Below are 25303 nucleotides of genomic sequence, written 5' to 3'. Positions count from 1 at the left end.
CACCCGCCAGAAGCTTGACATAATAGTACTGCATTTTGCGGGAACGCAACTCCCGCCATGCAGTACTATTACGTTAAATGTCGGGAAGGGGTTAAGGGCTAAGCCATTGTGTTTTTGTATTCTGACATGCGTCAATTTATATGGTTATAACTTTTGAACACTTACCTATCAAAGCGATTAGGAGATTGTTTTTTTTCCCCTCACATGTTGTACTTCATTTTAGTAGTAAATTTTGGCTGAGAAGTTTTGACTATTTTGGGGATAGATACTGTTTTGAATGAAATTTTAAATATTTTGCATTAAAAAAACCCTATATAATCAACCCATTTTCAAATCTGCACCCCTCAAACTCTCAGAAACTGCTTTTAGGAAGAATGTTAACCCCTTGAGATCTTTATAGTAATTAAATCAAAATGGAGGGGAAATTTAAATAGCCCTACTTGTTTTATGGACGCACGGCGAAGCACAGAAGAGGAGCGCCCCGCAGCTGCCAGGATTTTAGTTTTCTCATTGGCCCCGTTTGTAGGCTATTCTAAGGGCCATGTGACGGAAGTTTATGTGACGGAAAATTTATGAACTTTTTTTTTGAGGGCAGGAGTAGAAAAGCATAAATTCTGTACTGGATATTTCCCTTTTTTTTGGTGTTCACCATATAGCCTAATAATCATGTTGTTATCTTTATTCTATGGGTCAGTACGCTTACTTTATCTTGTCCTTAATATTTTTCTTTACAGTTGGAACTAGAAGTTTACATATACAATAGAAATGAAAACATACACAGGTTATTCTCACCATCTGAAATCAGAATAAACCTTTTTTGTTTTACTGTAGGTTAATTGGGATAACTAGAAATATTTATATTTGCCAAATCCCAGAATAATGAGAATCTTTTTAAGGCATTTTTATCACTTTCTGTCAAAGGTGTACATATACTTTAATTCTTATTTGGTACCATTTCCCTTAAACTATAGGACCTGGGTCAAACATTTTAGATATCCTTCCAAAATAGTCGGTAGGAATTTGGGCCCATTCCTCCCAACAGAACTGGTGTAACTGAGCTGTGTTTGTAGACTGCCTTGCTCATACCTGTCTTTTCAGAGCTTCCCATAAATTTTGAGAAGGCCACTTGAATACAGACTTTATTATCCTTATGCCACTTTCTTCCAGTCATTGTTCATTTGTGGAAGACCTTTTTGCTCCAGTATTGCCACATGACGTCATCAAAATGCCTTTGATTTTGTTGATGGTAGTGAAGATTTGTACTGTGTTAGCCATGGAGAGCAGAAGAAGGGTGAAGAAATCAGGCGATACCTTTTTGAGGCTATCTGAGTAGATTTGATTGTAAGCTTTCGAGAATACTAGTTCTCTTCGTCAGACATGGATGTTATGCAAGAAACAGAAAATTCACAACATTTTATACACACTAGGCAGTGATCACCATCAGTAAGGACGCAGCCATTTTATAGCTTAAGACTCAGTCCCATTTTTTTCTATTCTGACTTTTGAACAATGTTACTTATGAAAGCGATTCCAAGATAGTTTTTCCCCACATGTTGTACTTCATTTTAGTAGTAAACGTTGGCTGAAAATATTTTTTTTTTTTTTAAATAAACTCCAAACTTATGAATTTCTTGAAAAATCTGCCATTTTCGAAATCATCGTGCTTTCAGACCGATAGATTTACCATCTAAATAAGTTTCTGAATAACATTTCCCATTGCTTTACATTTTCATCATTTTTTAAATGTCTGGATAATTTATTTTGAAGTCACCCTGCTTCAATTCAAATATCGCTTTTCCGTATTTTCAGAATGGACTATTTTGGGGATAAATACTGTTTGAGCAAAATTCTAAATATTTAGCATTAAACCCACCCTACTATAACCAACCCATTTTCAAATCTGCACCCCTCAAACTATAAGAAACAGTTTTTAGGAAGATTGTCAACCCTTAAGATCTTCATAATAATTGAATGGGAATGGAGGTGAAATACAATTTTGTCAGTTATAATACATTCATTTAACCCTAAAATTTACACATTTCCAAAAGATAAAAAGAGAAAACCCATCTTGTCAGCGGTAGATTACTGCCGACACCCTGCAACTCCCGATGGCGGGTTGCCTCCGGAGCAGAGCCGAAACGCCATCGGCTCAGCGTCATTCTAGTACCGGGTTGAGCGCTAATCCCACGAGCATGTGCAGTACTAGTACAGGGCGGAGTGCTAAGGGGTTAAAACATTTTTGAAACAACAGACTAATAAATACAGGGACATCTTATTTATGACAGGACACCAATAAACACACTAAAAACCTGTCTGGTGAGACAAGAGAGCCCTGGCTCTTATCTGCTAGTGGCCTCCTGGTCAGAGATAGAAGGTCATGAAGCCGGCATGAAGGTTAAGACCACTTTATAAGGTGTTGAATCTCCTCATTAATTTATACTCCAATTCTTTCCTTTCCCTCTGTCTTAAAATGTTCCATTAAAATAGTAATCAGCAAATCTTCCATAGAGTGGTCCTCTCTGAAGAAATTTGCAACTATTAGGAGATCTTTTCTTTCATTTTTAATATCAGATCGATGCGAATTCATGCGCTGATGGAGTCTCTGGCATGTATTAAAAATTAGTTTTTACTGTAGTAGTTTGAAAATAATTTAAAATGGTGGCGTTATACTTTACACCAGCTATTTGTTGGTCTGGTTTATGTCAGAATTTTCTGATGCTCAGACTGTAATTCCCGATGCCCAGATAAGCCAAAACCCTTTCCCCATTGCCAAGCCTCTTTCGGACAAGACATTAAAAGTGGTTTGAAAATGGTCTAAAACCAACTAAAAAGGTTGTGGAATCTCCTCCAATACAGTTTCATTGTGTTACGGTAACACACACCGCAAAACATAGAAAACAGTTTGCACAATGTGTTTTAAAGTGCAATATAACACTAAATCCTATAACAAATACATCCTAAATACACTTTGTGAACATGGCGAAGGGCCTGTGAATTTCTTTAGGTTTTCCTATTATTCATATAAAGCAGTGCTGTAATAAGGCCATGGGCCTGAGTAAATACCCCATTATCCAGGATCTAATATTCACCAGAAGTGAGCTCATCCCCCAACCTTAAAGGGGTATTCCGGGAATATGAACGTCTGACACAAAAACCCATGATGATATAAATAAATGAATACAACAATACTCAATGTCATTAGTCACAAAACGGAGCTAAAATAATTTGATTTAATGATTTACAAAATTTATGGCCTCTCTAAAGTAGGTGAAGTCATCACTAAGATGGCCGCCATTGGAAACTACAAGTTCCATGATCCTTTAGTTCTCAGTAACTCCTCCTACCTCTTATGCTCTGCTAACAGTGATCATATAACAGACTTTCCTGCTCTGTTACCATAGTAATGATGTGTAACTGCCATCACCTCAACACTGTCCATACTGGATACACTGCAACCAACCGACAACAGCCAAACGTAGTGGTGATCACATGACCCTGCCCAGGCAGGTGCAGGACATGTGACCAGCGTCCATCTTCTGTCCTGCAACGGACCGCGCAGAGAAAATTAACGGACTGATTAACCCCTTAACGCTCTGCGCCGTAGCTCTACGGCGCAGAGGTATAAGGACTGTATGAGGAGGGGGAGTCCTCTTCATACAAAGGTGGGGGTTTTTGAATTTTGCAGAAAATCCCCACCGCTAATAACTGTGGTCGGTGCTTGCACCGATCGCGGCTATTAACCATGTCATTGCCGCCGGCAATGTCGCAGCGCGCGGGCGCCTCCACATTTTTTACGATCGCCGCGCCCCCGAACGTCATCGGGAGGGGGGGGGGGGGTTGGAGGGGCGATCGGTTGCCATGGTAGCCTTGGGTCTTCTTTTGACACGAGGCTACATGGCTTCTGGAGATTCGTTACAATGAGCCAGTGGCTCATTGTAATGAATGACCTGCAAAAATGCCATATATTGCAATACAGAAGTATTGCAGTATATGGTAGGAGCGATCTGACCATCTAGGGTTAATGTACCCTAGATGGTCTAAGAAATAGTGGAAAAAAAAAAATAAAAAAAAAAAATATATATTAAAAATTCAAATCACCCCCTTTCGCTAGAACGGATATAAAACATAATAAACAGTAAAAATCAAACATATTAGGTATCGCCGCGTCCCAAAATGCCTGATCTATCAAAATATAAAAACGGTTACGGCCGGCGGTGACCTCCAAGGCGGGAAATGGCGTCCAAATGTCCGAAATGCGACTTTTACACCTTTTTACATCACATAAAAAATGAAATAAAAAATGATCAAAATGTCGCACAGACCTCAAAATGGTAGCAATGAAAACGTCGCCTCATTTTGCAAAAAATGACACCTCACACATCTCCGTACCCCAAAGTATGAAAAAGTTATTAGCGTCAGAAGATGGCAAAAATTTTTTTTCTTTTTTGTACACATTCGTTTAATTTTTGAAAATGTATTAAAACGCAATAAAACCTGTATAAATTTGGTATCACCGCGATCGCACCGAACCAAAGAATAAAGCTGAGGTGTTATTGCACAGTGCACAGTCAAAGTCGAAAAAACTGAGCCCACAAGAATTTTTCAATTTTTCCACATTTGGAATTTTTTTTCAGCTTCGCAGTACACAGCATGTTAAAATAAATAACATTAAGGGAAAGTAAAATTTGCTACGCCCAAAATAAGCCCTCACACAGGTCTGTACATGTAAAAATGACAAAGTTATGGATTTTTGAAGTTGGAGAGCGAGAAATGAGCGGAAAAACCCTGCGTCCTTAAGGGGTTAAAGGGCCAGTAGCATTTTAATTCTTCATTACAGTCTATGTCAACAGCATTTTCTGCTAAGGGGAGCAACATTTCAAATAACAACTAATTACACATTAACTTATATTTTGAGTTCCCACTTGTATATGAATTATGCCGATTCCTGGAATACCCCTTTAACATAGAGTTTCAAACCAAATACATGTACATGAACTCTGTGATTTTAAAAGTTATTTATTTCAAAGTATACTTTGTTTTATAGTACATGGTTTATAATCGTAGCAAAGTAACAGCCATGCTGGATAATAGAGTAGCAGCCCATCTGTTAACAATTCATGCTACTTCCAGCACTGCACGTACCAATGTCACACAGACACCCATGAATGGCAGACTATGCATGGATGTATACAGTCTAAAATGCTTGGTGCCACATTGATTAAATGTTTAAGTCTACATTCACATCTGTGGTCAGCATTCCGTTTTGCAGTTTCCATTTTGTGATGTTAAAGGATCGTTTTTCCTCCATAGATTTCAATGGACTTTAACAGTGTCCGTTTAAATCATCCATTAGCAAATGTAGATGTGAAGTTAGCCTTATACTTTTTATAATTTTTAGTTGGCAAAACAAACCAAAATCTTTTCACTTGACACTTGTGGTCCAAATGTAGAATTTACAGAACCAAAACAGGAGGTTTCATATACAGACTCCTACAGACATACCTGTCCAATATACTACATATTGTTTAAGGAGCTATTAAAATTTTAGGACAGAATAATTCTGAACATTAGTGAAATGTTACCTGCAATAGTTTTATGTGGTCTATATTGAAGCTTGCAATATGACCTAACTGGTGTAAGTGTACCCAACCATAATCCAATCATTTACTAGCTCAACCAACAACCTTTATTTACTGTTACACCCAGAAAAAGCTAGAATTAAAATATAACTTATTTATGATAAAAACCACTGAAAGCTAAAGTTGTATAACAATCCCAAGATTGTGAATGAGCATTTATTTTGTGGGCTGCTGCCACACAGAGTTAGAGGTTATTGAATGGTGTAACCAGACAACCGGATTATGTTATGTTGTATAGAAAATAACAAACACTCTGTATTGGAAGGGTTTGGGCCTTCATTTTCTCTCCTCCAAAAAGGAGGAAGAGCTGAAGAAGTTGAAACATAGAAGAGAGTATTTAGGATTTTAATATTTCAAAACTTATTTGTGGTAGACTAAAAAACGTATTTACCGTAAGTGGATTAAAAGTTAAATTTGAATACTTGAATTTTTGGTGGGTGCCATAGTAAATTAAAGATTTTTGCGTCGTCTGGGTGGAAGCATCTTCAAGCTTGCATCTGATTTAAAAAAAGACTTTGCTTTCCCTCAGTAGCTGCAATCCTCTAGGCTGCACTTAGTAACAAGGAGAGTAGATGTAAAATGAAAGACCATAGAGAACAGTGCCAAAAGTGAATTTGTATGCAAGTCCGAACTGAATATTTTATAACTGTAACCCCAGACAAATTTTTTATTGGTCTCTGTGACAATTGAATTTTAAAAATGTTGGATTGTCATAAGAACCAGGATTAACAATAAAGCTTCATTGCAGACACATTTGATAACTATTACAGCTGTTTATTGTAGCCTAGGTCTAAAGTACAATAAAATTACCACCATCCAGAGGTCCATTTATAACTTGGGGTGAATGAAATGTTATACAATTTTCCAATATACTTTCTGTATCAATTCATCATCGTTTTCTAGATCTATGCTTGCTGTCATTCTTTAGAAAGCTTCATTGTGTACCTCAAGTGGACAGAAATCTGACCATGGTCACACAGGTGCCCGGCTCATTATAACACACAGCTCTGATTACTCTCTATGATACTAACGAGCTGTGCACCTGTGTGACCATGGACAGATTTCTGTCCACTGGAAGTATACATAGAAGCCTTCTATAGAAGAAAAGCAAGCAGAGATCTAGAAAACTGTGAGGAATTGATACAGAAAGTATACAAGAAAATTGCATAATTTTTTTATAATACAAACTATAACATTAATTTGCCAAAATTGGAAACCCCTTTAAGTAGGCGACTGTCTGTATATATAAAAGCTTCCAGGTCTGTTCTCTGCGTTTATTCAGAATAAGGATACTTCATCAAATTATAGAGCCTGGATAACCACTTTAAACTGTTCTTTATTTTAAACTGTTCTTTAGGCATAGCGCACAGCACCGTATTTGAGGGCCATGACCAAGTCACAGAAACGGCAGGGTTAGGGAAGGTGCGGTCACATGTCCCGCTAGCGCTGCGTTTACAAAATGTAGCACTAGCATACAGTCCTTGAGCCGATCAAATATGCATTTTATTGTAACACAAGTGACTGGTGACCAGAACCCGGTGTCTTGCATTAAAACAATGCAAGACACTTGTTTCTGTTTACTGATCACTTGTGTTTCCATAGAAACGCATATGTGATCAGCCTGAGGCCCGCCCCCGTACACTAGCGTTTTAACAAACGCAGCGCTAGCGGTAAGTCTGACCACAACCTTACAGTGAATGTGCCGACAGACATAGAGCAGGTCCTATTTCTGTGTGGATCTGTAGCGCCCCCAGTCACTTCTTATGGACACTGGAGGGTGAGGAACGCTCGTCCGGCCATGCCCTATGGACAGCATACAATGACACACTTCCCCTTACTTGCAGCCCTTACTGTATGTATATATTAGGGGCCAAATTCAAATTTAAAGAAAACCTTAAAAACTTGCTACACTAACGCTGATGCAACTCAGACACTCAGTTCCTGGACCCCCTGATTTATGGGAACATGTAACAGCCTCCTCCCTACATCAAGTGCAAACTTAAAAAGGAAGAATAGGATCAGTGTGTAATATCAAAAGCACAAAAGGAAATAGACAAGTAGATTAACCCAAATAACGTATGGTACATCCATGAATAAGGCCAAAAGAAAATTCACTCAAAACATAAGAAACCTCTACATTTCTCTTGTTTAGATATAAAATGGGGGGAACAACGCCAATGCTTTGCCTGTGTTTTTTGTGTTTATTTGGTTCTATCTTATGGATATTGAGGTTTTGCATCTAACCAAGCGTTAAGGAAAGTCTTCGTAATGCAAGCTAATGCCTTATATTACTAGGCATAAATCACTACATAGATTTAAAAAGAAGGCTATGGACACATTTAACATGATAATTAATTGCCAGTAATGGTTTTAAAAAGGACATTTCTTCAATTGTATCCCCATCATATGTGCTTGTGTATATATCACAGTAATATAATTTGTATGCAAGTCCTGTGTATCCAGGATGTTCCTGTCTTCACTACCTCTTTTCTATGTGAAATTGTCAAACAGACTACATTAATTTTTTTTAGAAATACTATTTAGAACATTGCTTAACTTTTTGCATTTGGGAATATTAATATAGAAAATTGCATACAAATTTCCCCATAGCCTTTTAATTCTCATGATGCAATATTAAGTACTTCACCAGTTTTCCCAATTTATGATATTTTATTGCCTACTCAAGGAAGGCTGCGGTTTGCTGTAAAATGATATTTCACAAGGCAAGATGTACTAGCTAGGGAGGTGTACAAAAATAAATGAAAACAAAGTAACAGATTAAGGGCCAGTTCACATCTGTTAGTTCTTCAGTTATTTCCTTCACCTGGTCTGTGTGTTCCACCACTCCTGGCTTTGGCCATGAAGGAAATAATTGAAGACTAAACAGGATTAGAGGGGTTGTCCACTTTAAGCACATTCCATCAAATGATTGCGATTGTTTGTGTAATGAAAAGTTCTAAAATTTTTCAATATACTTTCTGTATCAATTCTTCGCCGTTTTATAGATCTTTGCTTGCTGTCATTTAACAGGAAGCTTCATTGTTCACTAAACACCGGTCCGTTGATGTGATATAACAAGCCGTGCACCTGTGTGACATCACAGAGTAATAACAGCTGTGTGTTACAACAATCTGTGCACCATCACATGACCATGGACCGGTGTTTAGTGAACAATGAAGCTTCCTGTTGAGTGACAGCAAGCAAAGATCTATCTACCTATATCTGTAGGTAGGTTTACCAAGTAAATAAAGACTATACAATGAGCTAGCACACAGGCAAACCAGAGTTTTTAGATGCTGTGCAACAAAGATATCTTTTTAAATAACATGCAACACAACAGCATTCATGATAAGAACAAGTAAATGGATTGTGAGGCTGTAAATGAACAGTACCTTATCATACCTGCCATTTATTAATTACTGGCTCTAATTCTTTGCATTATACGGCCATCCAAACTGATAGATGACAGGCATTCAATGAAAAATGATTTTTCCTTTGAATAATGTAGATTAAAGTAGACCTTTAAAAAAAGTGTTCAGAGCTCTCAAGTCCTTTATGTAACAAAATAAGTGACCTTTGATTCCTGTGTAGTAGTAATCTGAATTTTAAACACACTTGGTTAAATGTTCTTTTTATCATCTTGATCACCTAGTGCAAACTTTTGTCTCAGGACTTCTGATATAAGATTTATAGGATCCTCTTCTTTGTGAAAACCCTGGTTTCTATTGGACCTAGAGGAAAAAAAATATCATACAATTAGCAATGAAACCTTCTTTAAAGGCATAACCTTACAGATGGGGAAATAATGATAATGATACCAATCTCTGTTGACTTTCATCTTATGGATATCCTTCAATATGCCCATCATATCTGCAAAACTGTTGGATTTTGATAGGCAGAGGGAATCTTCATCATCAGACATGCTGGCTTCTAGTGGTTTCTGGTGGCTGAAGGAAGATTCCATTAAAGAGGCAGAGGAGTATTCAGACATGTCCAACTCATCCTCTTCGGTAATGTCACTGATGACAAATGACGTTGTAGACTGGAAAGAAGGAGCAAAGTCAGGAAAGGAGGCATTTGTGCCCACATTTGCTGTGAAAGAATCTGTTGATGGAGATGCTGAAAGAAGAAGGTTATACATAAAACGTTAGTTACCACAAGCAAGTGGCTGGTGTATTGTACTGCAGCACAGTCCAGAAATTTTGAATCCCACTACAGGCAGTCCCTTTTGGTTATATACAAGGTGTATAACTAACTCCAGAGAAAATAAAATATTTTGTCCCCGTGACCATTGATCATTGCAGCCTGGGATAACATAAAGCATCCAGAAAGCTTCACCAGAGGTCACGGTGGGCACAGAGGTCCGTCTAGGGGACCGCCTGTATTATAGTATATGAACAATGAGGAAGTGAAATGGGGACCATGAGTGCCTGTAATGGAGGGTCAGGAAATTGGTAATAAAAATATTATATTATTCCCCCTCCTGCTTTTTTTTTTCCTTCAGAAAGCGCTTAAACCTTAAAGAACACATACCACCAGGATGAAGGATTGTAAACCAAGCACACTGACATGCAGTTGTGTGGCAGAATCTGTTCTTCTTTTAGCTTCCTATGCTCTGGTTTTTATTTTGAAAAAGGATTTAAAAATTATGCAAACGAGCCTGTGGGGCTCCAGGCTGCATAAGTTTTAATGGAGCCAGGAGCGCCATTGGGTCATTTGCATAAATTTAAAGCCTTTTATTCTTTTATTATTAAAAGCAAGGGCATAAGAAGCTAAAAGAAGAGCAGATCCTGCCAGAGAGAAGGACACACACCAGTATGTCAGTGAGCTTGGTTTACAATCTTTGATCCTGGTGGTAGATGTCCTTTAAAGCCTATTTTACCGTATACACTCATGTATAAGCCGAGTTTTTCAGCACAAAAGATGTGCTGAAAAACCTCACCTCCACTTATACACAAGTCGCCCTCCAGCATCCCCGATGCTGGCGCGGCTCCTCTTCTGTCTTCGTTCTGCTGGCAGATCACATGGCCGCGTCTATGCCGGCTGTGAAAGAAGAACGAAGAAAGAAGAGGAGCCAAGGGGAAAACAGAAGAGGAGCCACACCGACATCGGGGAGCCGCCAGAGGGAGAGTTTATAATTTTATTTTTTTTTTTAAGTGCTGGGCGGGCTGGCTGTATACTACATGTGGCAAGCTATATACTACCGGGGGTGTGACCAATGCATTTCGCACCCTTGGCTTATAATCGAGTCAATAGGTTTTCCCAGTTTTTGGTTGTAAAATTAGGAGTCTCGGCTTATACTTGGGTCGGCTTATACTTGAGTATATACAGTAACTTTTGAGCAAATTTAATCTTTATTTTTAAAGTAGGAGTTAAAATGTAATATACTTTATTACATTTATTTTGTAGAGTTTCTGTTGTATGTTTTAAGAAAGTGCAGTTCCTGTAAGTTTCATACTTGACTGGTTTCTGCTGTTGCTAACCTAGATAGATACTCCAAGTACAGCTCTGCTAACATTTTGGCACCCAACTTGCTCTAATATCAAGTAGGGTTCAGGGCAGTCTCTCCCCTGCAGAGGACAGATAGCTGTGTGGAGGGAATTATTTTAATAGATGTGTTGGCTGTATACAGAACAGGAAGCATGTCATGGGGAAATATCATCACCTGTCTATATATGGCGCTTCTACATCTCTGATAGCCTCCCCTGGCACAATGTCTCTAAATTTAATGGTATCCAATTAATTTTTGGGTCAGACAGGATTTGAACTTACAATATCCACTCTCTACCATGCCATAGAGATACTGTACAGTGCATTTATCCACGAGGCTATGGAATTAATGGATAAAATTTATCTAAGAGCTTTACTAGATATTCCCTAGAGTTACACTATTACACACGTATCTGGTATATATTGGATTGGGGCAATGTGTAAACAAAAAGTGTAACCCACATCTGAATAAAGTATGAACAAAGAAAACAGAAAGGCAGATGTATATGGGTGAAAGGGTATATCAAGTTTTATTAGAATGAATGTGAATCTAAAAACAGTTAAAAAACCCTGTACAAGAGGGTAACAAAACAGACATTCTCCCCAGCATTACGGAGTCCATTGTATAGTACTAGAACCATAAGTATGAAAAAAATACATATACATACAAACACGGTGACTGTTAGGTAGAGCGAGATAATCAACAAAGAGGGACACTCAAATGAACGGTAATAGACTAGAAATAATAGAGCAATCACAATAGTGTCCACACTGAGTAAAGGTATAAGCAAAAGGAATAATATAACCGTGTGAAGAATGTAGAGCTGGGGAGAGCAGGGATGCCCCACGAGTATCGCCCGGTACACGGGCTTCGTCAGGGGATGTCAACCTGTTGTAGGTACGAGGTTTAAATAACTCGCTGCTCTGACGCGGAACAACCCGGCCACCCCCCCTGACAAGTACCGCCCCTGTATGACATCATCTCCGGTCATGCGCAGGGGACATGTCCAACATGGTTGTGCGTTTCACAGAACCGGAAGTGGGGGTGCGCGCACCCTAGGAGAACGGGAACGCAGCTAGTGAGCTTAAGGTTCCCACCAATACATAGTGAACATGGAATGTGTAATAAAATGTGTGTATATAGCCAAAATGTAGTACATAAGGTAAGTATAAAGATGATGTTAAGCTACAGACATTATATGGCGCAGAATATAGTAGTGCATGATCAATGATACAAACTATAGGCATTGTATGGCGCAGAATATAATAGTACATGATCAATGATACAAACTATAGGCATTATACGGCGCATAATATGACAGTGCATGACCAATAATAGAAAGTCCTAAAGAAAGTCCCTAAAATAAAATAAAAGTGCGAACAATATGGCCCTAAAGGTTACATAAACACCATAAATAAAGAGTCTTGTGCTACCACTACTAGGTGGAGTAAGTGGCGCCACTGATGTTACCGTTCATTTGAGTGTCCCTCTTTGTTGATTATCTTGCTCTACCTAACAGTCACCGTGTTTGTATGTATATGTATTACTTTCATACTTATGTTTCTAGTACTATACAATGGACTCCGTAATGCTGGGGAGAATGTCTGTTTTGTTACCCTCTTGTACAGGGTTTTTTAACTGTTTTTAGATTCACATTCATTCTAATAAAATTTGATATACCCTTTCACCCATATACATCTGCCTTTCTGTTTTCTTTGTTCACTATTACACACGTTCAACATGTATCTGCTCAGATCTCACAATTCATTGCTACATTATACATTAAAAAAAATTTATAAAAAAGGGTGCAAGAGGCCCAATACTGATGGTCTATGCTCAAGATAAGCCATCGGTTTTGAAGTCCAAGATGACCTCCTAAGGGGTTATTCCATTAACAAAGGAAGAAAGACAACACAGCATTTTACATTGTAGATTATCCACCAAAACCTCATCTATTTATATTTGGGTAGTACCTGTGTCTGAAGCAACTATTTTAGCAATCTGGGTTCTGAGAAGACTTAATTCATCTTGCAAGTCTGTGGATCTGTTTAAGGACGTTCCTGGTTTCTTTAAACAAAACAATTTTTCTTCTTTCAGCTTCAGGTTGGGAACAGATGAATTTCTTTGCATAACTAAGAGAGGACTTGGCCTCCACGTATGTTTCAGTGGTCTTGTGTCGCTCCTATAGGAAAATAAACAAAACTATGTCATGCATTTGCGTTTCCGATTCACAAAACCACCCAAAGCCACTTCATTGCCAGAAGCTAATAGAATGATTGTCTAACAACTATAAGTAATGCTACTGAAACTGTATTATACATCATTTATTACAATGAACCCTCATTCTAAATGTAAGCAGAAAACAAGATATGAAGAATGGAAGCTAAAAGCACGATTGACACTTCACAATACAATAGTACTGGTCAAAAAATGAATTATGCATAAACAAGGACACAGACTATTGGACAGAATAAATATATGCCATCTCAGCACCAGCTCAAGACTGCAGCATCTGCAGAGGTAAAGAATAGAAGCTGCAGTCTATTGGGAGGCCATGCATGGAAACCACATCGATTTTTCATTCATGTGAATAAAGAAAAAAAAATTGCCAGGAGGAAGTATACCCTTTGCAGGGAGTTATTATTCCTTAAATAAAATATTAGAACCTGTTTACTTGATGGATGATAATGGCTTGTTTGGTGGGAATGAACTGTGGGAGGCGGTCCATTCATAGTAAGAACATGTAGCCCCCTACATGTGAATGGCTGCTTGAATTATGTGGGTAATGACACTTACACCAACCCCAGGTACCCGGTAATGTTTCTGCCACTCTCATTAAAGGGCTTTGCCCAAGAAAGAAAGTTCTCAAATGTTCTTCTTCTAGAAACTTTTACACAATTAACATTTTTAACCCCGTACTTAACAATTTTACAAAATTTTATTGATGTTCTAGCTTCAATATCTCAGTGATGGTCGATGTGGGTGGGGACTCTAAGCAGACACTTCATGATCCCTCCAGTGCTGTGTGCTGACAATCTGGTAATATTATCAGCTCTCCAGGTTTATCTACACTTTCATTTAGCTTCCGAACATTTACTAGAATCTGACACACAATGATGCCGAAAGCTCTGCTATCACACATACAGAACGCAGCACTGCTCCTTCGCCTGCTATATAGACCTTATGATGCCTGTAGAATAAGTCTGTGCACTTGCTGGCAGGAAGTGTGTGTGTAGCCTCCTCCTGGAATGCAGGGGGGAGGGGCTGGAGTCCATAGAGACTGCAGTGTGTAGATGGGAGAATCTATTCATGAGAAGAATCTGTCCTGCCCAAACCAAAGTCAGAAGTTTTACGGTTGGATTCAAGGGCAACTGAAAATGTATACACCAGGTTATTAACAAAAATACAATGTGTCATTTTGTCAGCCTGTAAATACCTCTATAAAGCAATGTTCACAGATTGTAAGGTACTGGGAACTATCGTTATTCAATTATGTTTTTGTTCTGTATTTTCTTATTTTATTTATCTAATAAAAGCTTATGAGGGAATAAAAAGGGCATTATGGAAAAACGGTAAATAAAAAACATGCCTTTCATCCATTTATAACAAGAATTGTGTTGGTGTTTCTACTGCTGCAAAATGAGGTAACAATGCTGGAATATGTAACTTTTTACACTGTAATAGAGCTGTCACGTTCACCCAGGAATAAATTGTATATCCACATGCACAAAGCAATTGCTCAGCTTGACATAAAGCTACTGCCTGCCCACAAACATGTATAACTACCGGGCATTTGGATGGTGAAGGGGTGAGCACTGCATGCTGCCGGCCGCTCTTACAGCAAAAAATAGAACATGCAATATCTTTTTTTCCGGCAACAGCGAGATGCCGGGCCATGCACAATGACCTCCTATGGCGGCCATATGCAAGGGTTCTTAAAGATATAAATGCAAAATAAATGGCTAATACCTAACTCTTGCATATGTTTCATCATCATCTGCAGCAATCCACTTAATGTCAGCTAAAGTAGGAACCATTGGTGCATCAGTAAAATACAGAGGAGAAGAAGGGAGAGCCTGCAAAAGAAAGAAAGAAAGACAAACATCTATTTATACTTATAATATGAAAAGACATTTTTGCTTCAGGTAGCAAAATAAGTGCTGTGTGTTGGAAGATAGGAGTGCGTTATCTAAATTTTCACATACTGTATTAAAAGACTTACCTTGTAATTGGCCTAAGGAGAGCAATTGCCAACACCCCTTTAAGGTTATTTGTTGAGATTACCACAAAAATGTTGCAAAATTTCAGTTTTGCAAAGGCTATGGTATTGTTTGCTGTAATATTGCACTAACTGGGGCAGTTTCATCACACCACAGAAATGTAAAAGTAAGGAAAAAAAAACTATATATAGCCATCTCTTCTCCATATTGCAGCAAACACCCACTGGCAACCCACCGTACCAGTGGCAGTCAAATGCTGGCAGTATGTGGGCCTTGGGTCTTAAGTCATTTGCAGATCTGTTACAATGTGCTGATGTATTGGATAGATTAGACAACCTCCTAGAATACCCTGTGTCGGTCTAAAAAATAAAATGAAATCATAAAACATGTTAGGCATCTCCACGCCCCAGACTATAATGAAGGTTATCCCAAGCGGTGAACCCTGTAACAGAAAATAGCACTCAAATGTCTGAAACGCCACTTTTTCACCATTTTGCAGCATAGAAACATTTTAATGTCAAATGATCAAAAAAGGCTGTACAGTCCTGTACAGAGCACAAGCAAATGGCATAAAAGCGTTATTTCACCAATTTCACCTCTTGACATCCCCCCCCCCAAATCTCCATTATATGGCATGGAATATTATATACTGCCACTAGGAGAACAATTTGCTATGCAGAAAACAAGCCCTGAGGGTGCAGTCACACGTTGCAGTTAAAACTGCATCGCAATCAGCTTTGAGGTGGTTTTAGGTGCAGTTTTGTCAATTTAACAGGTGAAAGACATGAACTGAACAAGTGAATGTGATTTGTGAAGCAGGTTTCCCCTTCAAAATCAAATTCACTCGTTCAGTTAATGTCTTTCACCTGTTAAATTGACAAAACTGCACCTAAAGCCACCTCAAAGTTGATTGCGATGCAGTTTTAACTGCAACGTGTGACTGCACCCTCACACAGCTCTGTACTTGAGGGTGGTGTCAAGCTGTGTTTAATTAAACTGACTGGACTTGATTAGGAAAGGCACATACCTGTCATATAAGACCTCACAGTGCATCTCCGAGCATGTGAGAAGCAGGAGGTCAAAAGAACTTCCCAAGGAGCTCAGAAGCAGAATTGTGGCAAGAGACAGATGTGACCAAGGTTACAAAAAAAATTTCTGCAGGTTCCTAAGAGCACAGTGGCCTTTATAATCCTTAAATGGAAGAAGGTTTAGGACGACCTCAACTCTTCCTCGATCATGAGAGTAGAGCCTTGGTGAGAGGTAAAGATGAACCCCAATATCATTGTGACTGAGCTCCAGAAATGCAGTAGGGGAATGGGAGAATGTTCCTAAGAGTCAACTATCACTGCTGCCCTCCACTAGTCAGGGCCTAGTCAGGGCAGAGTGCTTTGACGGAAGCCTCTCCTCAGTGCAGAACATATGAAAGCCTGTATAATGTTTGCAAAATAAGCACACAAAGGACTGCCAGACTATAAGAAATAAGATTTTCTGGTCTGATGAGATAAAGATTGAAGTTTTTGGTGTTAAATCTAATCCCAGCACTGAAATATGGTGGTGACAGAATACTGCTTGCCCCCAAGCGCGCAGCCAGCCACTGCTTGCCCCCAAGCGCGCAGCCAGCCACTGCTTGCCCCCAAGCGCGCAGCCAGCCACTGCTTGCCCCCAAGCGCGCAGCCAGCCACTGCTTGCCCCCAAGCGCGCAGCCAGCCACTGCTTGCCCCCAAGCGTGCAGCCAGCCACTGCTTGCCCCCAAGCGCGCAGCCAGCCACTGCTTGCCCCCAAGCGCGCAGCCAGCCACTGCTTGCCCCCAAGCGCGCAGCCAGCCACTGCTTGCCCCCAAGCGCGCAGCCAGCCACTGCTTGCCCCCAAGCGCGCAGCCAGCCACTGCTTGCCCCCCCACCCCAAGTATGCAGCCAGCCACTGCTGCTAGGGTAAGACCTTCACTACTGTGCATGAGCAAAAAGTGCATCCACTTTCATCTCAAATAAAAGCCTACATCCTTAGATCAGGAATAGAACATTTCGTAATTTCCTCAAATTCTAATGAAAAAAAATATTCAGCACATCCTGCAGTAAAATATATTTTGGGAGGCTGTCCATTGAAGAGATTTCTGTCGTAGTTTGTCCAAAATCCTCTAAAAATGTGGTACAGACTTTTTTCTAGTGCAGTTTTCTGTATCTCTGTCTAGCTTTGTCCCAACTAATAGGAGGTGCAAAGTGCGACCAGGCAGTCTTATACTGCACTAGATACTTATATGAATCAGTGCAGAGTTAGACTAGACAGTCCTTTTCTGCACTGTCTAACCTTGTATTTTCTCCATTTTCATGAACTAATTTTTTTTTATGTTACAATTAAAGAGAGAAATTTCTATTTAAAAAAAATTATGTATGATACTCCTTCACCTCCTCTTAACTAGGACACAAATATTGTTAAAGCGGCATTCCACAAAACCCCCTTTTTTCATTAGGCTGAATTCACACAAATGTATGTCCGCCAATTGCCTCTCTCTAGAGACATGTTCTATCTTTTCCCCGTGTATGGTGCCACACGTCGTACATATGTACATTTGTGTAAATGCAGCCTTACAGCACGCCTTATCTGATTGCCATGTATATATAAGAAGTGCAGACTGAGAAGCACATTTTCTTGCAGTGAAGCCTTGGGTCTGCTCTCCGACACCATCAGAGTTAATACGGTCAAAAACTGTTATGGTTGATGACTGTTAGATGACTCCTCTATGTTGTGATCTATATTGCCCATAATGCATCAGGAGTGTATCACATAATCAGCTAGACACTGTACCTGCTGTGAGACATCATTGTTTCATTATATTCTCCTTCAAAATGTTTATGGCCAGAAGTAAACAACATCTCTACTTTACCATAGAATGAACCAAGATCGCAGCAGTACCTCAAAGTGAGCTCTTGTACATGGCTTCAGAGGCAGGTGAGATCCTATTTTCCTAACAAGGCTACGAGCAGACCCACATGGCTTGTTCTCCCACACGGGGATAGTCTGGAGGAGAAAAAAAAAGAAATATTGGGCTCATTTGCTGCTTTAACACAGTAACAATTTACAGCATTATCCCCATTTTTACCCCATTGTCACATCCCTGAGTGGCAATATAGCAAACAAATCTGTAAGAAGTTCATAATACCACGCCAGACTCCCAATGAATAACATTTTGCTGCCATTGTTTCCAGAAGCAATTTTACTGCAATTTAACATACATTGCAAGTAAATAATGTGTTAGTTCTTGTTTATCCTGTTTTGTGAGGAAAAGCACCCTGCAGCCAAACCCAGACGCACCTCCCAGCACCACTCCATTTACAGTTATAGCAGACATTACAACACCAGAATTACTATTGGTGAGTGACCCATTACAGTTATTACATTCTTCATTAGTACTCATTGTGATAGCCTTAATGGGAACCTCTTAGGGCAATTCGGGGTACTAAACCACCTACAGGTCCTCACAGTCCAGTGTTTTCACAGGATCTTCTGAAAAGAGTCCGATGTGCCTCATTGGACTCACCTCTAAGCAAGCATAGGTTTATTTTTCTTGACTTACAGCCATCAAACAGGTCAATTTAGGACCCTAAAGACCTGTAGTTGGTTTAGGTCCTTATGCCATCAGTGTGGTGATTTCTTTTACACATTTAAAAAAAAAAAAAAAAAAAAAATCAACTCCTTTTAATGGGGGACATGATATTAAGTAACTTTCTATTTGCTCAGTCAAGCGTGCATGTGTCATTAAAATATGCAGCCATCACAGCCTCCTGGAGGAGATTTACTTCCCTTGAGAGCAAAGGGTTCGTCAAGTTATAATCCAGTAATGTAGCGGCTCCGTCAGCACAACAAAGGTACATCTACAGTAGTCTGATGGCCTTCGTTTAGGAAGGTTACATGTACACGGAGGTGACCTATTACTGCATATTCCATGTTTCCCCCCATGGGTTCTGAAAGGTTAAATCCACAGTGTAAACTGGCAGAATAAATTAACACTTTAATGAGATAAAAACTGGACCAAAATCTCTGCTGAAGATTAAAGCGAACCTGTCACCAGGAATGTAATTTTTAGCTGGTGATGGGTTCCTTATAGCCTAAGAACATATGTCAACATTTTGAATCACTGCAGTACTGTATAAAACTTTATTTCACATTACCTGGCTCCATGCCAGCATTGTGTGGCGAGTCCCAGGGTGGTATTTAGCTGTAGACTGTGGGTGCATTCACAGGTCCACTTTTTCATATGCAATTTTTAAAGTCAAAAGCTGGTGTAGATCACAATGGGAGAGAACATATCATTAAGAGTAGATACTCCTCTTTTATTCACTCCATTCCTGGTTTGGACATCAAAAACTGCATCTGAAAAACTGAACTTGTAAAAGCACCCGATCTCTCTCATTTTTATTTTACTGCACAATAGTGATGTGTCGTTCTCGAATGACGTGAGCCGCCTCACTTAACCTGCTCACCACGCCGCCTTTAAAAGTGATGTGGTGTGGGGCGGTTGACAGGCCTGTGGCTCCCTATTATACAGGGAGCCGTTTAGGAGCCAAAAGAGCCAGTTCTTCTTAGTGAGCAGAGCCTAATGATGCAGCTCACTAAGAAGAGCCATAATTCCCATCACTACTGCAAAAGACAGGAAGTGGGGAGGGAACTGGAGTAGTGTGGTGGAGAGCTGCTGAGACCCCCCTCCCCCAATGACTCTACACGCTGCTAACTGGGAGCCAGGTAATGTGAAAAAAAAAAAGTTTTATAAAGTACTGAAATGATTCAGAATCCTGGCAAAAGCTTTTCTTTTTTTTTTTTTTTAAATCAGCATAGCATAGGCTATTGGAACCGGACACCAGCTAGACATGACATTCCTGCAGACAGCTTCTATTGAAGTCTAGATGAGCACAAGTGAGCCAACTGTCTAAAAACTGATGTTTTTATGGCTGATTTGCATCCCTTTGGCATCTGTTTTCTATGGATCATCATAACATTTAATATATGACGAGCATTTTCAAGACCGGCCAGCTTATCAGTATGTAGCGTGCGTCTAATATATGGAGCGGCACAGGCTCATCATATATAATTCGCAAGGCTTGCCAATATTGACTCCAGATTGTTATTACATACGTGGGACCCGCCATGCTCTCTAGATGGGAACTGGCAAAGGAGGATGAAAAACATGGGACTCTATTATTCATGAGCTCAGAATAGAGGGGAGCTGACCCAACATTTGCTTTCAGGTCTGGCATTGTGGGTCATTGGCGGATTGGAAGTCAAACAGCAAATTGATGCCATGGCTATCATTGGCCTGGGGTGTCCCCTGGGCACTCAGCCAAGGCTATTAGCTAGGGGTGTCAATTGGCCAGACTGTTCAGCCACAAATATGTTCAGGTCACAAACATCAGGTCCTCTCATTTAGGTGGCTACATCATACACATGTTGTGTCATCACCACAGTAACCTCAGCATCCTCATGTACGGCTAATGTCGTGATGTAGTGACTACAATTGAGCTGTAAAGTCCTTCCAGGACATCAACACACGGGCATATCCGTTATCTCCTGCCATATCCATGCAGTATTGTGCCACAAGCCGGGCCCCTCACCTTGCATCGCTTCCTCCGACCAACTCTCCGCCCCTCGGAGGTCTCTGGGGACCCGCAGGCTTCGATTCCATCGCCTAACACGTCCATAGAGGCCATGGTGAAAGAGCGGTGACCTTACAATACCGGAGACGCTATGTCCTTCTAGCTGTATGACAAGCCACCGCTGCCAAGCTGATATACCGGCCTCCAAAACACAACGGTGCCCTCTCTGCGTGCGCGCTCTTGCTGCAATCTGCGCATGTGCGGCGGAGTGCCGCGCGCCCCCGATGAAATGATCGCGGCGGTAGTGGTATTACTAGAGGACACAGTATCCGGTCAGTGCGGCTAGAGTACGTGTTCTAGCTACATATCTGATACACGTATTGAAATGAGTACCAAGAATCGGTGATACACAGGTCTTCCTTTTAAAGCAACCAGAAGGAACAGAGAAATAGAGATAAAATATGTATTTTTTTGTCCTAAGCTACGCCTTTGCTCCTGCCCTAACTCCACAATCACACAGTATAATTTCCCTCTTAGTGCCCTTCATCTCCCCTTTCATATTGGGCCTCAAACAACTCATATTAAAGCCCCTTCTTATTGTGCCCCCCAGCAGCTCCCCATCTTATCTTGCAATGCCCCCACCTTGCACCCCAGCAGCCCCCCTCTTATTTTGCTCCAGGACTTCTTCGACTGCACCAATTTTCTGAAATGCCCTTCCCTGACTATCAGACTAATAACTAAACTCCAAAGTTTCAAACATGCTCTTAAAGGGAACCTACCACCACAACTCTACCTATAAAGGTAGATCGGGTGGTAGGTGGATCAATAGGACGTGAGGATAATCCTTTTAAGGGCTAATCCTCACGTCCCCGCACTTTTTTGAAATGTTTTATTATACCTATATTCAAATTTTCTTATGCGGCTACTGGGAAGTGGAGTAGCCGCATCTGAGGTTACACGGGGCGGCCACTCCACGCCCCAGTAGCCTCTTTTCTCTGCCTACCGAAAATCTTTGGCTTGCAGCTCCTCCTAGCTGGGCGCCCTCGTCTGACGAATCTGCTGTCTGCCCGTGCCTGTGCAGCTCCGGCTTCGGAGTAGTGACCGCAGACAGCAGATTCGTCGGACGAGGACGCGCAGCTACGAGGATATTTGCGGTAGGCGGAGAAATAAAGCTACTGGGGCGTGGAGTGGCCGCCCCGTGTAACCTCAGATGCGGCTACTCCACGCCCCAGTAGCCGCATAAGAAAATTTGAATATAGGGATAATAAAACTTTTCAAAAAAGTGCGGGGACGTGAGGATTAGCCTTTAAAAGGACTATCCTCACGTCATATTGATCCACCTACCACTCGATCTACCTTCTCTTTAAGTAAGCCTATCACACACACTAACTATGTAAGATTTCAACTAAGCCATCCTCCCTCCGTCTGTTACCTGGCAAATACCAAGCTCCAGGCTTCTCTGCAGGCCCATTGACCTTGGACTTTGATGATGGCTGGTTCAAGCAGCAGCATTGTTATTTAATAAATTATTTTATTTTATTCTGTTCCCTTAGAACGAATGGCTGGGCCATTATATAAGCTCTTATACCTCTTGTGTCACTCCCTGTATCCTCATAGAGCGTAAGCTCTTGTGAGCCTCACTCCTATTGTTCCATATAAATGTTTGTACTCTGTAATGTCCTATTTTATTTTTATATGTCCCATATGGAATATGATGGAGCTTTATAAATAAAGATTATTATAATTATACTCACTTAAAACATAAATGCAACAACCAAAAGACTTTTTTCTCCTAAATCTTATTCACAAATTTGTCTAAGGCCACGTTCACATGGTGCCTTGACATTCAATTATATACAAAACAACTTGAAAAGTTTTTTTATGTAGACCACATTGTGACTGGGTTTAAATTAAAAGTAAACCGAAAAAAGTTGTCCAATTGGGACACATGAACCCATTGGTCACTAAAAAGTAACTTTTATTGATATTTATTTAAAAGATGGATAAGGCTTCATCCAATGTTGTGTTTTTACAGAGGGCAGAGTACAGCAGCTTTTACCATAGTGGGGTGATCAGGACTATCGAGCAGTATACATCATCTCCGGATAGATATAGGGAACCGGCAGTGTATTTTACACTGTAGAGGGGATCCGTATTTACTTATTGAGTTCAATTCACACTAGGTTACTACGACCCATTTATGTGTTATACTGCCCTTGGGATCACAGATCTAGCCCTCCAGTGTTACTAAGGTATCAACCCCACGGTGCTATGTATATCATGCCAATGTCCTCTGTCTAATAGTCTAGATATTCAATACTGTGACGATGCCAGTAGCTAACTAGCTATGTTTTTATTTATTTCTATTTCACCCTAGGTTGCCTAGCTGACCACCTTCTCTGAATTAAAACCTAACAGACTAGCCCCACCGACATGTTTCGCCACATGCCGTGGCGTCCTCAGGGGGATCGGGGCTAATAATGCATTTCCTTAGTAATGCTGGAGGGCTAGATCTGTGATCCCAAGGGCAGTACAACTCATAAATGGGTCGTAGTAACCTAGTGTGAATTGAACTGAAATAAATAAATACGGATCCCCTCTACAGTGTAAAATACAGTTATGGTGCTGTATTCCTATATTCGGTGACTATGTACACTGCCAGTTCCCTATATCTATCCGGAGATGATGTATACTGCTCGATAGTCCTGATCACCCCACTATGGTAAAAGCTGCTGTACTCTGCCCACTGTAAAATTTTTAAACACAACATTGGATGAAGCCTTATCCATCTTTTAAATAAATATCAATAAAAGTTACGTTTTCGTGACCAATGGGTTCATGTGTCCCAATTGGACAACTTTTTTCGGTTGACATTGAATTCACATGCACATTCACATATTTACATAAACTTAGTAAACACATTTTAAATACAGTGTAAACCCACAATGAGAACAAGGCCTCAAGGACTGCATGGGAGTCCTTGTATAATAGAGAATGATACAAGGAGGGTATTTATCAATGCTTGTCCTGACGTATTACTGGAAGTTTCTGACCTTGCATCTTTCCTCTTAGGCCCGTTCCACACTTGCGAGTGTGATACGATGAACTCGCAGCACACTCGCAACGTGTGAACTCAGCATGTCAGTTCACTCCTGGTTTGCAGCGTTCGGCAGCATGCGTTGCGAGTGTGATGCAAGTTCATTGCATCACACTCGCAAGTGTGGAACGGGCCTTACGCTACTTCCATGCAGAGTGGGTGGGGAAGGTGTGTTCAGTTTGCCAGCACATTAGCAATAGCCTTCGCCAGCTCCATGATGCAGGAATTGATCCGGTCATGTGTTTGATGTACTAAGAGTCTGGAGCTGGGAGGGATACATCAAAAACTGGTGCACAATGTACCAATCCTTGATGAATTCCCCACAAGGGCTGCTTGCCTGCAGGCCGAATAGCAACACTGACACTATAACGAGTCGATGCTCCTGTTCGGCCGGCAAGTACATCTTGGGTCATATTTCTATATGCAAGGACTTCCTGTCCACTGTGCTTGGACCATCGGATATGACCAGAAAACAGGTCTGACTCTACGGACTGAGAAAGTTAGTGTGCAGCCAGCCTAAATCTGTGTTAGTGTTTTAGATGCTGACTAAAAACAGTATTTCAAAGGTGTCCCTTAGGCTGCTTTGCCTATGTACGAGTGCAGGGAATTCCTGGATCGAACCTCCTATCAATGGACTGAAATCTCAGTGCAGTCCAGTGATATGAGGTTTGTTTCAGGAAATGGAGCATTTTAAACTGCGCTGTCTCATAGGCAAGGAGCCTTAGGCTGGCCTCAATGAACAGTCACTCTGAAGCGGCATTACCAACCAGGTTTTCTGTTGCAGTTGGGTGAGAACATAACTGTGAGGTGCTACTCCTCCTTCTCTTTTTTTACTCCACTACTGGTTTGGACAACAAAATTAGCATCTTAAAACCTGAACCTGGGAGCGCAACCTAAAATATGCAGTTTTATTACAGAGCCTTATACCACAAATGGTGCCTAATTTGAGGTAGTGTGCAACTGGCATGCTCACTGTAGGAATGTCCACCAGAGCTGTTACCCTTTAATTGAATACTCAATTCTCTCATAGGTATGATTTCTCAGGAAAAGATAGGTGTGTAAACAATGGCTCTGAAACATCAAAAACATCACTTGTGTAAATATAGAAAAAAAAAGTTTCTAAAATCAATTAAAAATGCACACAAACTGTGCTTCATCATGGGTCTAGTGGGGATAAACCATTATAACCCTAAACCCACCCCCACCCAAAGATCACCAAATGCAGTGTGACGACTGACTATAAGCATCTACTGCCATCAACAAAGTATACC

The 25303-nt window shown here is 40.5% G+C and overlaps 1 protein-coding gene across 2 annotated transcripts; it reads right to left on the bottom strand.

The window, feature by feature from the left end:
* Positions 1-5000: 5000 nt before the first annotated feature.
* Positions 5001-21229, bottom strand: MTFR1L (mitochondrial fission regulator 1 like). Of its 2 annotated transcripts, none has more exons than XM_072136703.1 (6): positions 20954-21229; positions 18261-18365; positions 15100-15206; positions 13104-13312; positions 9458-9758; positions 5001-9370 (listed from the first exon to the last, which is right to left on the bottom strand). In XM_072136703.1, exons 1-6 carry the CDS (start codon positions 21047-21049, stop codon positions 9259-9261), a joined length of 930 nt encoding a protein of 309 aa, XP_071992804.1. In that variant the 5' UTR covers positions 21050-21229; the 3' UTR covers positions 5001-9258. The 2 variants fall into 2 exon arrangements, with proteins under 2 accessions (XP_071992804.1, XP_071992805.1); XM_072136704.1 differs by lacking the exon at positions 20954-21229 and adding an exon at positions 20478-20562.
* Positions 21230-25303: the final 4074 nt, after the last annotated feature.

This window comes from Engystomops pustulosus, chromosome 2 (assembly GCF_040894005.1).
Source record: "Engystomops pustulosus chromosome 2, aEngPut4.maternal, whole genome shotgun sequence".
Classification (NCBI taxonomy): Eukaryota; Metazoa; Chordata; class Amphibia; order Anura; family Leptodactylidae; genus Engystomops; species Engystomops pustulosus.
The sequence above is the reverse complement of the archived record's forward strand: the minus strand, read 5'-3'. Positions and strand labels throughout refer to the sequence as shown.

Bases quoted from the DNA above. Each gene is read 5' to 3' on its own strand.
- MTFR1L (XM_072136703.1), bottom strand. From the start codon at position 21,049: ATGGCCTCTATGGACGTGTTAGGCGATGGAATCGAAGCCTGCGGGTCC. The intron at 13,313-15,099 runs GTATTAGCCATT...ATTTTCCTATAG, and splicing joins GAAACATATGCAAGAGTTAG to GAGCGACACAAGACCACTGA. The intron at 9,371-9,457 runs GTATCATTATCA...TTTTTCCTCTAG, and splicing joins ATGAAAGTCAACAGAGATTG to GTCCAATAGAAACCAGGGTT.